At 40.2% G+C, this 17,512-nt stretch overlaps 1 protein-coding gene across 1 annotated transcript in view; it reads right to left on the reverse strand.

Moving 5' to 3' along the window:
- The window catches only part of LOC125456325 (calreticulin), a 49,239-nt gene extending 34,646 nt beyond the window's left edge, over nucleotides 1-14,593 (reverse strand). The window contains exons 1-4 of the mRNA XM_048539358.2: nucleotides 14,321-14,593; nucleotides 8,079-8,180; nucleotides 6,105-6,308; nucleotides 4,953-5,047 (exon numbers count right to left, since the gene is read on the reverse strand). Of these exons, the coding sequence (XP_048395315.1) occupies nucleotides 4,953-5,047; nucleotides 6,105-6,308; nucleotides 8,079-8,180; nucleotides 14,321-14,426 (507 nt within the window). The 5' untranslated portion in view covers nucleotides 14,427-14,593. The remainder of the gene's footprint in view (nucleotides 1-4,952; nucleotides 5,048-6,104; nucleotides 6,309-8,078; nucleotides 8,181-14,320) is intronic.
- Between the last annotated feature and the right edge of the window lie 2,919 nt (nucleotides 14,594-17,512).

Genomic DNA, 17,512 nt, shown 5'->3' on the forward strand with positions numbered 1-17,512 from the left:
TAATCCTGCTTTCACCCCATAACCTTGGATCCCATTCACGTCAAGTGCTATATCTAGTTGCCTCTTGAATAGATTCAGTGTTGGCATCAACTACTTCCAATGGTAATGAATTCCAAAGGCTCACCACTCTTTGGGTGAGGAAATGTCTCCTCGTTTCTGTCCTAAATCGTATATCCTGAATTCTGGACACACCCACCATTAGGAACATCTTCCCTGCATCAACCTGTCCAGTCCTGTTAGAATTTTATTTGTCTCTATGAGATCCTCCCTCATTCGTTTGAACTCTAGCAAAAATAATCTCAACCTAATCAAATTTCACCTCTTACATCCGACCGGCCATCCCCAAAACAGCCTGGTAAACCTTCACCGCACTCCCTCAGGAGGAAGCGTGTCCTTCCTCAGAAAATGAGAACAAAATTGCACACAATATTCCAGGTGTGGTTGCACCAAGGACATGTACAACTGCATCAACACACCCCCGGCTCTGTACTCAAAACCTCTCACAATGAAGGTCAACATTCCATTTGCCTTCTTTACCGTCTGCTCTACCTGCATGCTTACCTTCTGTGCCTGGTGCACAAGGACGCCCAGGTCACGCTGCACATTCGCCTCTCCCAATTTACAGCCATGGGATCCAGGGAAAGCTAGTTAATTGGACTCAAAATTGGCTCAATGGTTGGAAGCAGAGGGTGATGGTTGAAGGTTCTTTCTCGGACTGGAGGCCTGTAATGAGTGGTGTGCTACATGGGTCGGTGCTGGGACTTTTGTTACTTACATAAGTGATCCGGATGCGAACGTACAAAATGTGATTACTAAGTTTGTGTATGATACAAAATTAGGAGATAGCATTATTAGTGAGGAAGGTTATCAAAAATTACAGAGGGATCTTGATCAGACAGGGAAGTGGGCTAAGGATTGGCAAATACAATTCAATGCACATCAGTGCAAGGTGTTGCACTTTGGAAAATAAAACCAAGCTAGGACTTGCACAGTCAATGGCAAGGTCCTGAGGGGTGTTGTGGAACAGATTGACCTAGGTGTACAAGCACATAGTTCGTTGAAAGCAGCATCTTGGGTAGACAGGGTGGTGAAGGTGGCATTTCACATGATGGTCTTCATCGGTCAAGGCATTGAGTATAGGAGTAGGGATGTTATGTTACAATTGGATAACTCATTGGTGAATTGTCTACAGTTTTTGTCTCCTATAACAGAGTGACCTACTTAAACTGGAAAGTGTGCAAAGAAGATTTAAGAGGAAGTTGCCAGGAGTAGTAGGCCTGAGTGATCGCGAGAAGTTGGCCAGGATAGGACTTTATTCCTTGGAACGTAGGAGAATGAGGAGTGATCTTACTGAGGTGCATAAAATCATGAGGGGCACAGACAGGATGAATGCATTCAGTCTTTTTCCCATGGATGGGGAATTGAAAATTACAGGACATCGGTTTAAGGTAAGAGGGGAAAGATTTAGTCAGGACCTGAAGGGCAAACTTCTTCACACAGGAAGTAGTGCATATGTGGAACGGGCTGCCAGAAACAGTGCTTGAGCAACATTTTAAAAATGTTTGGATAGGTACATGGGTGGGAAGGGTTTCAAGGGTTAGGGACCAAATGTGGGTAATTGGAACTAGCTGGGAAGACACCATGGTCAGCATGGACCAGTTTGGGCTGAAGGGACTCTTTCCATGCTGTATTAGTCTATGGCTCTATTTGTACAGCTTCCTGACTGACGTCCTGCTAATCCACAGATTGGTGTAACTGGCACTGCAGGACTGATCATTGCCCACTCCCCAGACTGCAGACATGCAGACCTCCTGGATGCACTAAGCAGCTGGCTGATCATGTCCAAGACCCTGGATTATAGTCAGGTGCATCCTGTGAGCTACTGTGCTGGTTCCTCCTGATTGAAGTCTCTTTTCTTGTTTGGAGTGACTAAGAACTATTCTCCTTCATCTTTGAGATATGACTATTTGGTTGAAGCACATGCAACATGCTTCCCATGTAAGCTGCTAGGACAAAGTGTAGATATAACACTGCTATAGCACCAGCGTCATACGGCAATATGTTCAGTCTCTTGACTGATCACTGCTAACAACCATGACAAGCTCTCTGGCTTTATGTCATCACTAAACAGCAAAGCAAGTCAGAAGGTCTGCAAGCTTTTAAATTCGGAATAAGGTGGCAAAGTGCAAAAAGGCAAGGCAAAGATGCGATGATCCAAGTAGGTCCAAAGTGATTCATTGAGCATGAACAGTGCAAACAAGGAACGAAGATGCATCCTGATTTATTCAAGTGATGGATATTTGTCCCTGTGCAATGGCACAACCAAGAAAGGTGCCAAGCCACTCCAAGATGCAGCATTTAAAGTGACAAACTGTACTGTAAGTGAAACAGAGATGTGACATGATGACCCAATGAGGCCTATCCTTGGTTAATGCCAATTCCTTCCATGAGGGTGCAGGCAGTCGCTGCCCATGTACCTTAACCTGCGATGTTGGTATCTCCTGTCCAAGATGGAGGCGCAGGGAAGCAAGCAGCACCTGGAACTGCCACGTACTTATTCTGTTTTACATGTTGGGAATTTTTGTTATGTAGTTGCTAGTCAGCATGTTCAAGAATAGAAAATTGCATATATGTGAGGTGGAATTTGATACAAATAGCATGCAAATGTGTGCTAAAAAGATTCTTGCAATGCTCTAACGAGATTCTCATTTCACAATTCAAAAATTTGTTGCATATCTGGACTTTTTGACGTAAGAATCTAATTTCTTCTGATTTCACCATATTTTCCCAACTGACCTACCATTACCCATGTCATGCAGAGGCTGGGAAGATTCTGCTCACTGTTTCAATTATAGAAGATGTTTAGCTACACTGCTGCATACTTGGTTCAAAGTGTTTAACTTAATTGATTTTTTTCATAACAGGCACATAACCACCCTGCAATAGCCTGGCAAATTGCAGGACAGAAATGTTCATGCTGATATAATCCTTGACACTTTATCAATAAAATGTTACTTTGTCAAGCGACCCTATTGTTTTCAATAAGAGTATTGCGATCATGAACAAAACATCTTGTCCAGAAACAAATATTATGGCTCAACTTCCACTTGAGGTGTGACATTTAAAATTGTTATTTACATTTTAAGCAAAAATGAGGTATGCAAATGAAGTTCCATTCTTGGCACATCTTCATCCTACAATAGGAAAGATTCTCAGTATATAATTCTAGCAAGTAGTTAAACAAACACATTAAATTGGTTAATAGCACACTAATCCAAGGCTTAAATAACATGCATCACCAAGTGTGTAAAGAATAATTGGAATTAAATTTGCCTCGGTTGTAACAAATGGTAGTCCTTTTACATTCCAATCGCTGTTTTATTTACAGTGAATTCAATGAAAAGGAATAGGTCAAGTTGATAAATGGGTTGACAATTCATTATCATACATTTTATGTCATCTTGAGGGTAGATTTCTCCAACATATTCGTGGAATTTTTTGAGGATGAACTAGTTGGGTTGAGAAAGGACGATCAGTAAATGCAGTATACCTGGATTTCCAAAAGACATGCAATAAGATGTTTTAAATAGGTGAGATAAAGCACATGGAATTGGGGGCAAGGTACTGACATGGATAGGGGATTTGTTAAAATGGGGGCAAAGAGTGGGCATAGACACGGCATTTTGACACCAGCAAACTCCGATTAGTAGACTGCCATGAGGGTTAACTTTGGGACCTCAGATATTTATAATTTATCCTGATGTCTTGGCTGAAGAGCCAATGAGTAATCTATCTATGGTTACTGATGAAACCAAAGCTATGTGGAAAGGTAAGTTGTGGGGAGGATATGTAGAAACTGCAAACATATTATATAGGTACAGACAACATATATAGGTAAGAGTGTAGATAATAGGGTCACAGGTAGAATATATTGCGGGCAGCTGTGAAGCTTTTCACTTTGGTCAGAGCAACAGAAAAGAATAATATTTTTGATATGTATGAAATTTTGAAATGGTGTTATTCAGAGAGACCTAATGAATTCATAAACAGAGTGCAGAAAGTTAGCATAGAGGTAGAGCATACAATTAGGAAGGCAAAAGGCATGCTGGACTTCATTGCAAAGGAAATAGAGTACAGGAATAAAGAAGACTTGCTCCAGTTATACAACTTGTGATCCGACATCTGGAGTATTATGCCGTTTTGCTCTCTACATTTAAGAAAGAACATACCTGCCTTTGAGGTGGTACATTGAAGATTTCACTAAATTTATTCTTAGAATGAAAGGTTTTCCGACAATGAAAGTCTAAATAAATGGGGCCTATATTCTCTGAAGTTTAAAAGTATGGGAGACAACCTTACTACAACATTAAAGATTCTGAAAGGGTTCACAGTGTAGATGCCGAGAGATTGTCTATGCCAGTCAGGGAATTGGAAGCACAAGGATACAATCATAGAATATCGGGGCAATCATGGATAGGACCAAACTTTTTCACTTAAAGGCTTTTGAATCAGTGAAACTCTCTACATGAGAGGGTTATGGATCTTCGATCATTGAAGACATTGACGGCTAATAGTTTCTCAAGGAATCAGCGGATAGAAGAGTAGGCAAAAGAAGTGGAGTTGAAACACAAACCAGTCATAATCTGTGAATAGTGTGCAAACATGACAGGCTGCATGCTTCAGAGATCATGGGAACTGCAGATGCCAGAGAATCCAAGGTAATAAGACCCTCTGATGAAGGGTCTAGGCCCGAAAAGTCAGCTTTTGTGCTCCTGAGATGCTGCTTGGCTTGCTGTGTTCATCCAGCTTCACACTTTGTTATCTAGGCTGCTTGCTTCACCCCTGTTTCCATTTCTAACATTCCTGTGCTCTTGTACTTGTTCAACTTATCTACTCGAGATTAAAAGTATGTTGTCAAGCTTGTGTTTGATGTTGTTTGAAAAAAAAATTACCTTGCATCTAATATCTTTTTTAATCAAATGGTTTTTTCCTCTGTAGCTGAAGATCACATGAACTTTTTTCATTTCTGGTCCACAAATATCGGGACCTGAGGAATATAATGACATTAAAATTTACGATCAAACTCTGAAGGAAATTCTAACTTGGAGGTCTGGTTATCTATTTCACTGCTTTAAATATTATTATTATCTTTAACAAAGTTGTGAAAAAGGATCAACTGAAAAGTTTGCTGTATTAGCAATTTTCAAAAACGAGGCATGAAACTCGAGTTTCCAAGATATGAAACATGGACCATGGTGCTGCATCTAATTTCATAGTATATTTATGGTATTATTTTGTCCCAAGACATGGGCTTAGTACTGTTTCATAATGATTTTAATTGCACGAGAATAAGTTACTTTGAAAAGCTTTCACAAATACAATTACTTAATGAGCATTAGTCATGATTACTGAATTTATTTGTGCCCTTAATAATTAGATGGAATCAGATATGAGCCTCGTTCTTGCATTAGGCTCTAACTGATTTATTTCAGATAGTTAAGCATTGTAAGATAGAACTGGAGTCTGTTATGTACACCTATATAAGTTTTTATTTACAGAGAAACACAACGCAAACAAGCATGTACCTTGAAACACAACTACCGTAGTTTCAGTCTGTTCCTACATATCGCAAAAGTGAATGTCCAAGTTAATACCCATGACCTGAATGCAATCAAACTCTCAGTCAATTATGTGGATGTTCACATTCTGATACATGGTTGTGACTGGCAGAAAATTTCAGCACCAATTAATGTTGGGACTTTGGAATACGGCATTGTGGGAAATTCCAGTACCAAGTGTGGAAATGCCATATGTACAAATATCTTTATAAACTAAATTGTCACAGATTTTCTAATGTTAGATTAATACTAAATTGAAGGTAGTGAAAAATATAACTTAGTAGTTTTACAAACTGTTCCCAAAATAAATGATCTTATTCCTTTCCATTGATCTTCCTTAAAGCCGTAATGTTCCAATGAAGGGTGTATGATCAATTTTCATAGTTGCACTATTGTTTGACAGGCTTAACATATTTTTCAATGACATAGTAAATGGTGCCATTTTACAATGGTGCCAATATGAATTGATTTGTGGTCACTACTTACCAAACATTATATAATAAGGAGAATTTCCAGACATATCTTCTTGGTTGAGATTAGCAGGAAAAAGCTTAATATATCCCCCACCACAGTCAATATTTTGTTCATGTTTTACAGTGTATTGTATGACTAATGTTTGTCCTTCATTGTTGAATTCTTCAAATTTGATTGATCTTGCATAGAATTTGGCATCCTGACTTGTTTGGATTCCTGTGAGAAGAAGTAAATTTTCAGATAGTATAAACAGCAGATCAAAAATTTAACACAAGGATGTATAAGTAAAATAGCCACTCTGAGACATCTATTGCACTTGATATTTTCACTGAAAAAAATAAAACTTTTTAAAATTGATGGGTGTTACCATTCTAAAATTGAATATTCCAAATCTTACTGCTTTCCACGTGTCAGGGCAAGGAATATTTCAGAATTTCAGAAAAGCTGGAAAAGTTTTCAAAAAGAACAGCCCATGTGATCCATGTTAGATCCAAAGGTATGGAAAAGGCATTACAATGTTTGCGTGTGTTTCCTCTGGGTGTCCTGGTTTCCTCCCACAGTCCAAGGATCGGCAGGTTAGGTTGATTGGCCATGCTAAATTGCCCACAATGTTCAGGGAGGTATAGGTTAGGTGGATTATAGAGGGATGGGTCTGGGTGGGATGCTCTGAGGTTCAGTGTGGGCTTGGTGGGCTAAAGGGCCTCTTTCCACACTGTAGGGGTTCTATGATATTTTGCAAAATGAATTTAGGAAATGTTTTCTCGAACAGATTTCTCTAGTTTAAATCTCCATCATGTGCTGACTTCAGAAAAGGCATAATTGCATTGGAATCAGCTCACAGAAGGTTAACTAGGTTAATTCCAAAGATGAAAAGCTGTTCTGATGAAGAGAGATTCAGTAAGTTAGGCCTGTACTCACTTGAGTTTGGGAGAATGACAGGAGATCTAACTGAGGTAAATAAATGCTAAAGGGGGTTGACAAAGTAGGCATAGAATGAATGTTTCCCCTTGTGGGGCAACCTGGACTGAGAGATCATATTTTTCCAAGTAAGAGGTACTAGCTTTAATACAGAGGTGAAGAGGAATTACTTCTATCTCCGGGATTCACTGCTCCAGAGTGCAGCAGACACTGGGACACTGAGTAAATTTAAGGAGGAGTCAGACATATTTTTGCTTCGAAGTGGCTTAAAGGGTTAAGTGTTATGAGGATGGGCAGGAAAGTAGAATTGAGGTTGAGACGAGATCAACCATTATTATATTAAATGGTGAAGCACGCTCAAGGGGCTGAACTGCTATTCTGCTCCGAGTTATGTTCTAGAAGAGGGAAGAATAGAAGACTAAGAACCACCATGTGGCTAAAGAAGTGATATCAGGAAAATAATTTCCTTAATGTGTTACAATGGCACTTGCTCTGGGGAACAAAGATACACTACATCCAAGTTGGAAGTAAGCTAATGAACTGCAAAAATAAATGAAATAGGGGAGGGAAGAGGTGTTTAAACTAGGAAAGAAAAGGCAGGACAAATAAAAGCAATTAGAAAGTGAAAGTAGATAGTGTGGAAGTAGATTAAATTGATATTAACACAAAAATGAAGAATAAATAAAATGAATAAATGAAGTACAAGAGGAAGAAAGGAAATATTCAAATTGACCAGCTTCATGATTCAGGAAGTAAACTTGATTGAAGTATATTGGGAAAAGCAGCAAACTTAAAGACGAACAAAAATAAGTGGTTTAGGATATTTTTTAGGAAAGTGAATACATTAAAAAATTTTTTAAAAACTATTAAGACGGGAAGGAGAGCTATGACAGATGAATCTGGATACAGAACAAAGATTTCCTGAAGAATTATTGCAGAAGTAAGGTTTTACTAGAAAACTTTGCTCTTTGTGGGTGGGGAGAGGAAAATGACAGAGGAAACCTGGAGTGAGGTCAGGAAGCTGGGTTAATGTAATTTGTTTCCGCTTAGTCTGTTTTCAGTGTTTACCTTTGTCCTTCTCAGAATCACCATAGAATTTTCCAGCATGCAGTATGAATTTACCATAGTCAGACCTGTGTTTTGATTCTATCCATCTGTTTTCCCAAGCATCTGTCCAGAAAATACAGAAATTAATCTCAAAATTCTTTTAAAATTATATATAAATTATTACTTGATTGAGATAAAATATCTGAAACCAGATTAGAGCTGCAACAAATTAAAGTGAAACACTATAATACACTTACATTTTTGATCTTACAAAATTATAAATGATCTGTTATCCATAATAATTTGTAAGGCTTTGAATGGGCAAATATATAAAACACTTTGCTAAACAAATTTGCTGGTTACAGGGCAATAACATTGCATTTGGAAGGAATAAGCTCCTTTGATGAGATGTCATGCCTTCGACTCTTTCAAGACAGGTTACATGACCTAATTCTTTCAAAAGTGAGATAATGGGAGTTCAGAGACAGTACATTCCTGTTACGAGTGAAGGGCAAGGCTGATAAGAGTGGATAACACTGGATGACTGGTGATATTGAGGTTATGGTTGAGAAAAAAGGAGTCTTACGTCAGCTATGTACAATTGGGATCAAGTGAATCCCTTGAGGAGTTTGGGGGTGAGAAGCATTTTTAAGAAGGAAATCAGGAAGGCAAATAGGGGAAAAGAGATGGCTTTGGCAGATAAGGTTAAGGAGAATCCAAAGAGATTCTACAAGTACATTAAGGGCAAAAGAGCAACTAGGGAGAGAATAGGGCTCCTTAAATATTAATGAGGCCACCTATGTGTGGAACTACAGCAGATAGTGAAACAAATATTTTGTGTCAGTATTTACTGTGGAGAAAGACATGGAAGCACGGGAACTTGGGGAAATAAATAGTGATGTCTTGATGTCTGTACAAAACGTTAATGCGGCCTCACTTGACATATTGGGTGCAGTTCTGGTCGCCCCATTACAGGAAGGATGTGGAAGCATTGGAAAAGGTGCAGAGGAGATTTACCAGGATGTTGCCTGGTCTGGAGCGAAGTCCTTATGAAGAAAGGCTGAGGGACTTGGGTCTGTTCTCATTGGAGAGAAGAAGACTAAGAGGGGATTTAATAGAGACATACAAGATGATCAGAGGATTAGATAGGGTGGACAGTGAGAGTCTTTTTCCAAGGATGATGACGTCAGCTTGTACGAGGGGGCACAGCTACAAATCGAGGGGTGATAGATTTAAGACAGATGTCAGAGGCAGGTTCTTCATTCAGAGAGTGGTAAGGGCAAGGAATGCCCTGCCTGCCAATCTAGTTAACTCAGCCACATTAGGGGCATTTAGACAGTCCTTAGATCAGCAGATGGATGATGATGGGATAGTGTAGGGGGATGGGCTTAGATTAGTTCACAGGTTGGCGCAACATCAAGGGCCGAAGGGCCTGTTCTGCGCCGTACCGTTCTGTGTTCAATGTTCTATGAAAACAGTCCACATTACAGAAGAAGATGTGATCATAAATGTGCTCATAAACTCATAAAGACTGTTAGATCCCTGGGACCTAAGTGTATCCTAGGACACTGTGGGCAGCTAAGGAAGAATTTGCGAGGCCCCTAGCAGAGATATTTAAATCACCTACAGCCACAGGTGAGGTGTTAAGAAAGGCTGCAAAGAAGAGCCTGGGAATTCTAGATTGGTGAATCCAACGTCACTGGTGAGTTAGTTGCTGGGGAGAATTTACGTGCATTTGGAGAGGCATGGACTGATTAAGGATAGTCAACATGGCTTTGTGTTTGGGAAACTGTGTCTCACACATTTGATAAGAGTTTTTTGAGGTTGTGTCTAAGAAGATAAACAAAAGTAGAGCGGTCGATGTTGATTACATGGATTTTAGCGAGGCTTCTGATCAGGTTCCGCATAATAGACAGGTGAGTAAAGTTAGATCACATGGATCCAGGGAGAGCTAGCTGATTGGAATCAAAATTGGTTTGACAGTCGGGACAGGAGGTCATGGTAGAGGGTTGTTTCTCAGACTGAAGGCCTGTGACCAGCAGTGTTCTGCAGGCACCGGCTGGATCTACCGTTGTGCATCATTTATATAGATGATTTGGATAAGAATATAAAAAGCATGATTCGTAAGTTGCAGATTTACATTTAAGTCGTCATTGGATAAGCATATGGACGTACATGGAATAGTGTAGGTTAGATGGGCTTGAGATCGCTATGACAGGTCGGCACAACATCAAGGGCCGAAGGGCCTGTACTGTGCTGTCATGTTCTATGTTCTATGTTCTAGATGACACCAAAATTGGTGGTATAGTCGACAGTGAGAAAGGTTATCTAAGAGTACAATGGGATCTTGATCAGCTGGACCACTGGGCAGAGGAATGGCAGATGGTGTTTGATTTAAATAAAAGCAGGTGTTGTACTTTGATAAACAAGGGCAGGACTGAGAGAGCTAATCCTAGTGGCCTTGAATAGTGCTGTTGAGCAGAGACCGAGGGGTTCAGCTACATTGTCCTTGAATGTGGTATTACAGGTCGAGAGGGTGGTTAAGAAGGCATTTGGCACACATGCCTTCATTAGACATTCGGATGTCGTGTTGCAGCTCTACAGAACTTTGGTGAGGCCACATCTGGAGTGTGCAAACAGTTCTGATTGCCCTGCTATAGGAAGGATATTACTAAATTGGAAAGGATGCAGAGAAGATTTACAAGCATGTCACTGGGACTGGCAGGTTTGAGTTATAAGGAGAGGCTGGCTACACTGGAATTTTTTTCCTTGGAATGTAGTCAGTTGAAGGATGACCATATAGAGGTTCATAAAATCCTGAGGGGCATAGATAAGGTATATTCCCCATAGTAGGGGAGTTCAAAACTTGAGGCCATAGGTTTAAGGAGGAAGTGGTGGATGCAGGAACTGTTACAATATTTAAAAGACATTTGGTTCAGAGGGATATGGGCCAAACCCAGGCATGTGGGACTAGTTCAGTTTAGAAAACCTGGTCAGCATGGTGGTTCAGTGGTTAGCACTGTTGTCTCCCAATACTAGGGACCTGGTTTCAATTCCAGCCTTGCGTGACTGTCTGTGTGGAGTTTGCACATTCTCCCTCTGTCTGTGTGGCTTTTCTCCTGTGTTCTGGCTTCCTCCCATAGTCAAAAGATGTGCGGATTTGCCATACTTAAAAAAATTATGCAGGCTAGATGGATTGGCCATGGGAACTACTGGGTTATAGATATAGATGGGGTGGGTCTGGCTGGGATGCTCTTTGGAGGGTTTGTGTGGACTTGATGGGTCAAATGGCCTTCTTTCACGCTGTTGGGATTCTATGACAATGATGAGTTCAGCAAAAGGGTCTGTATTTTGTGACTTTATGTGGATGAATAAAATCGTAAATTAATTGTCAGCAAAATACGTCACTCCCAAGATTATTCAGCAAATTTGTCATAAAAGTCTACCAATATATTTTCTTAGGAGAGCCAATGGATGTGATCTATTTGGATTTCCAGAAGACCTTTGACAAGGTGCTGCAAAGGAGGCTGCTAAATAAGAGTCCACGGTTTTAGAGGCATGGTACTGACATAGGCAGAGAGTTGGCTGACTGGCAGAAGGCAGAGAATAGGGATAGAGGGATCCTTGTCAGGATGGTAAACTTTGATGAGTGGAGTTCCATAGGGGTCAGTTTTTGGACCACAGCTATTCATGTTATACATTAATGATCTGGACGAAGTAACTGAAGGTATTGTCATTAATTTTGCAGATAATACAAGATAGGTGGAAGGGAAGGTAATGTTGAGGAGGCAGGGAGGCTGCAGAAGGACTTAGACAGGCTAAAAGAATGGACCAAGTGGCAGACGGAATGCAATGTGGGAAATTGTGAGGTTATTCATTTTGATAGGAAGAACAGAACTTTGTAAATGGGGAAAGGCTTTGGAACTTTGAAACACAAAAGGACTTAGGAGCCCTAGTTCCCTCCTACTTCTCCTAGGGTTAATATGTAGATTCAGTTGGCTGCCAGGAATGCAAAATATATTCCGAACATTCATTTCAAGAGGGTTAGAATACAAGAGCAGGGATGCACTTTTGAGGCTGTATAAGACTCTAGTCAGAGCACATTTAGAATATCATGAGCAGGTTTTGGCTCTGTTTTTACGGAAGGATGTGCTGGCATTGGAAGGGGTCCAGAGGGAGCCAACAAGAATAATCCTGGGAATGAAGGGCTTGTCATATGATGACTTTGGTTCTGTACACGATGGAGTTTTGGAGGAGTGGGAGAACTCATTGAAACTTACAGAATACTGAGAGGCCTGGATAGAGTGGACATGGAGAGGATGCTTCTACTACAGGAGATATTAAGAACATTAGGAACAGCCTCAGAGTGAAGGGAAGACCCTTTAGAATTGAGATGAGGAGGAATTTCTTCTGCCAAAGGATATTGAATCTGTAGAACTCATTGTATAGAAGGTCATGAAGGCCAAGTCATTGAGTGCTTCCAAGACAGAGATAGATACATTTTGATTAGTAAGGTTACGAAAAGAAGGCAGAAGAATGGGGTTGAGAAATATGCCAGTCATGATCGAACAGCAGAACAGACTTGAAGGGCTGAATGGCCTAACTGGGTCCTATATCTTAGGGCCTATTGTCCAACAGTGACCTTTGATTTTAATCTCTAATAATCTGATGTCATTCTTTTTGAATTACTCATTAATAACTTGAAATATTGTCCCTTAATATTATAGCATTGTTGCTGACTGATAAGCGAAAAATGGAAGAAATTGTACAAGGTGACAGCAAAGGGTGGTGCTGGCTGGGAAGTTCTTTGGTAGAGATATTCAACAAAACCCACTCACTTGCTTTCACCCCTTTGAGTAACTATCAAGGTGTTGAAGCACATAGGCGTGGACTGCTTCATTATATGTGGAATTGCAAATAGAACTAAATACTGCAATTGCTCACCAAGTCTCCTGAACCCAAACTGGGCATTAGTAAGCAAATTATTGCTGTGCAATTATCAGTTGGTAATTAATCTTACTTTAAACATCACTTTACTGGTGATCAAGAGTAGATAGCTAAGGTGGTAATTGGCTGTTTTGGATTTACCCTGCAACCTAAGGACAGGATATCTTGGGGCAATTTTCCATTGTCAAGTAGCAATATTAACTGCAATCGTAAGAATTAGTCTGCAGAACATTTTGCTTTTTTGTGCTTGCTTTCAGACGTTAGGCTGAGCACTTTGCAGGGTTGATTTGTAATATCAGGTGCCTAGGTCAGTGTTAGAACAACAGTGGGTTATAGTCCAATAAATTTATTTGAAATCACAAGCTTTCGGAACAATGCTCTTTCATCAGGCGAAGTGGTGAAGAAGTAGCGCTCCAAAGGCTTGAGATTTCATCGATTGGACTACAATTTGTATGTGTCATGTGGCTTCTGACCTTGTCCACCCCAGTCCAACATTGGCACTTCCATAACTTCGGTCAATGTCGAATGGGTCTTCTATCTTTATTGTCATAATACATCTTGCAGAAACTTAATAAAATTGGTAGATTTGCTAGGTCATTTCAGAGGACTGTTCAGTTAAATTGTGTGGATTTGGAATAACACATTGAGTTAAGTATGGCATATTTCCTTACAGAATAACAGCGTTGAATTGATGTGATTTTACATCATCCTGACAGTTTCAGGTCCATTATTACCGATATTAGTTACCAAAATATACAATTTTATACTTCTCTGCATTTCTCAGTTAATTTACCAGTCTGCATTTTACGTCATCAATCAGTATTTGAAATTTTTATATTACCTGCAAACTTTGAAATGATGCCCTCTTTATCAAAGTCAGGTTGTGACTGTAAACCAAAAAAAGTCCTGATAGCAACATCACTATACTCAATGCCAGTCTGAAAAACAACTGTTCACTACGCAATGGCCAACTTTGTAACGATGTTACTGGTGTCCCTTTAATCGCATGGTCTTTATGATTATTTGGTACTTTTATCAAACGCTGTCTGAAAGTCAATTCACACATCGTTTTCACGAAGATTCCACTTATAAAGTCGCATCTCGTTATTTCCAAGTCTCCTGAGAAGTCTATTTTTTTTCGGGTGGTGGGGAATGACAGGGTGAGGAATAACGAATTAGGGATTTGTCACAATTTTGCGAACGGCCAGGGAATAACTGGGTCGGACGCTCATCATGAAGTTTGCCAGAGAAAGATGTGTATCCCGCCTTCCCGTTGCCTTTGACCTCTTGTCTGAAACACATAATCTGCCACTTACCGCCATCCGCAAACTCTTCCTTCAGATAGATTATCGGCTCTGCCAGCGACTGGGCGGCTAAAGCTGCCAGCAGCAGTGTTGCGACCTTCATACCGCTAAATTTCATTAGTTGGTTTCGTTGTGTTATTTGTTCTAATGGTTATTCGGAGTCGGTTAAGGGATAATGCCGACGTTCTCTCTGATAACAACAGAAATTTGCCGTTGTCCAGAAAATAAAATCACTTAATTAATTGCCCAGAGGCTAAATGAACATTAGCCATTTTGTGGACAATGTTATCTGACGGCAAGACGGCCAGGAGCCAATGAGGAGGAAGGTGGGCTCTGTGAAGTAATTGCCAGGTTCACAGAGACCGCGAGGAGAGATTTGACCTTGTTTCAAAACTAAAATAATATTTCCCACCCATTAAATAAATAAAAATAAAGACACTAGATACGTGTGCAAAAGGTGTGATAATAAATTATAAAAGCACAGGAATACGTTGCCCACCCCCAGAATACTTTTTTGTTCACTTGTGGGAATGGGCGCCACTGGCGGACCAGCATTTATCGTCTGTCCCCTCGAGAAGGTGGTGGTGAGCTGGAATTTTCAGGAATGGAGCTGAGGGCTTTTAAGCCAAAGACAGAGTGGAATTTGTTGGTGGTAGCATGGCCTTGTCTCCTGGATGAGAGATCTGTGCTACAGCTTCCTATGAACAAATGCTAAAACCTCTGAGAATCAAAGCCCCTGGACATCATAATCTGGAATTACATCCTCAGGCACAAAAATTGCTCCCAACTGGAATTGCCAGACCATCAAAAGCTGGTATCTCCTGTATTTGGAACTGACACATAGAATGCCGTGACATCTGCCTGAAGTGCAGTTTTGGAAATTCAACAGTTCAGGAATGATAGGTAAATGATTTGTGTGAGGGAGCCTGGGAGTAGGGTTACCAGGAGAGAGGGGCATGGAAGTGAAAGCAAGCACATAGGGGTGAGCAAGATACGTCCATATCTTTGATTCAGCATTGAGAGCCTTTGGCTGTACACCCCTAATTCTGCTGCTGACAGTCTGTACCATTTTGTTACTATGTGCTGTGTACATTTCCCTCCACTTATACTTAGGGGATGCAGAATGAAGGAAGAGCCTGGAAGACAGCGTGTATGAAACTTATAAACAAGTGACAAACATTCAGGGGTACACTTAACACAATAGTATCAACAAAATAATGAATATTACAATGTAAAAAGTCAAGTTGCCTCCTAATCAATGTTTTGAAATACTTTAACGTTTAACATAATTATCTGCCTTCTCTCTCCCAATTCCAAAGGCAGATGGAAGAAAGAAACTGTTGTAAGTAAGTTTTCATTAACTTCTTTACAGGAAAGAAACTAAAGGAATCGCAATGGGTGATAGGAAAGAGGTGTAGACTTGACAAAAAGGGCAAAAATGGAGAAATCAAATAAGAAGCAAATGGCTTATGTGAAACACAAATTAAGTAGATTAAGTGAACTGAATTGTCATGCAAATATTAATGTTGGTTTTGACATAGAGTCCTATGCACAGGACACGGTGAGGCCCCTTCTGGAGTAGTGTGTCCAGTTCTGGATGTCCAGTTATAGGAAGGACGTTATTAAGCTGGAGGGGGGTTCAGAGGAGATTTACTAGGATGTTGCCGGCTATGGAAGATTTGAGTTCTAAAGAAAGGCTGGTGAGGGTGGGACTTTTTTTTCACTTGACATGTTGGATGGCAAGAGACAACCTTATAGAAGTTTATAAAATCATGAGGGGTATAGATAGAGTTAATGTAGGTGTCTTTTCTGTAGGATGGAGGATTTCCAAGTGAGAGGAGAGAGATTTAAACAAGGCATGCACAGAGGGTGGTTTGCATGTGGAATGAACTTCTGAGGAATGGTTAAAAGACATTTATGGAAGTAAATGAATTGGAAAGGTTGAAGAGTTATGGACAGGAGCAGACAGGTGGGACCAGTTTAGTTTGGGATTATGTTTAGCAGGGACTGGGTGGACCAAAGGGTTTGTTAATTTATTTGCAAGTAAGGAAAAGGTAAATTTGCCATAGTCCTACTGAATCATAGGGTTGCTCTCTCATTAGAAAGAGAGTGATAGGTGGTGGGTTACCCTCATGACCACCACATCTCAGGTGAGGGGAGAGATTGAGGAGGAGAGTCCTTCACAGTAACATCAACCAGTGTGTTTTGGGGCTAAAATATGCATCAAAAGTTTTAATCAATACATGTATGGGTCATCAAATCTTGAACCTACAGCAGATAAAAAAGCGCTGCTCCTTCACATGTAAGCCTGAAGTCATCCTATAACACCGAAACTACCACTTCTGGAGCTTCCATTACTGGCCTCATCATGAGTTACCCACACGATCAACAGATTGTGATCATGGCAAGGTCTCTACTAGAGCTACCGTCCCTATGTAATATCATGTCTGACTGGCATGGATGATTACTCGTATTTTTCCTTCTTACTGTTCAACCATTTCAATGCTGTGTTAATTCTCCATGATTTGTGGTTAGGCTTTGAAGTTTTCTAAGTTTTTTACCACTGCCTTCAAACCTCCCTTTCCAATTTTTGTTTTCACATCTTCAGAGTCCTGCTTTTTACTCAGCTGTACTTTTGAAGTCTTTCACTGTCCTTCATGCATTCAGAATCTTTTCAGTTGTGTCCCTTTAACTCGTTTAATTTCAATTCCTGGTTCTGGGGTTTTACCCTGGTTGCCATCGTGCTTTACAGTGATAGTGCTTCTTGTACATTGAGATATTGGTCTGGAATATCTCAGACTGTGGGTGTCTGCACAAGGTTTCATGCTGCCTGCTTATTAATATGGCTCTTCAAATCTTTAAGTACATAACATTTGCATCTCTTTTTACATCAGTACTTCATAGGTAATCAAACATACTTCCTAGTATAATGTCTAAAACCCCTATCTTCACATGCTAATTCTCGACTGGTATAATTATGAATGTCAAAATCATGCGATTGGTGACACCATAATGATTTTGCATAAATATCATGGTAGTGTTATTTTTACCAGTCCAACAGGAAGACTTACTTCTCCAGTTTGAATTAGAAATATGTTTGTGCTTTCAAAATATACACATCACCTGCTGCTCAGATTAGATTGGGGCCTCAGGTGAAGGGAGCATTTGATCTCATTTGCCTTAAATCCCATTGAGAACAAATGC

This window comes from Stegostoma tigrinum, chromosome 8 (assembly GCF_030684315.1).
Source record: "Stegostoma tigrinum isolate sSteTig4 chromosome 8, sSteTig4.hap1, whole genome shotgun sequence".
NCBI classification, from domain to species: domain Eukaryota; kingdom Metazoa; phylum Chordata; class Chondrichthyes; order Orectolobiformes; family Stegostomatidae; genus Stegostoma; species Stegostoma tigrinum.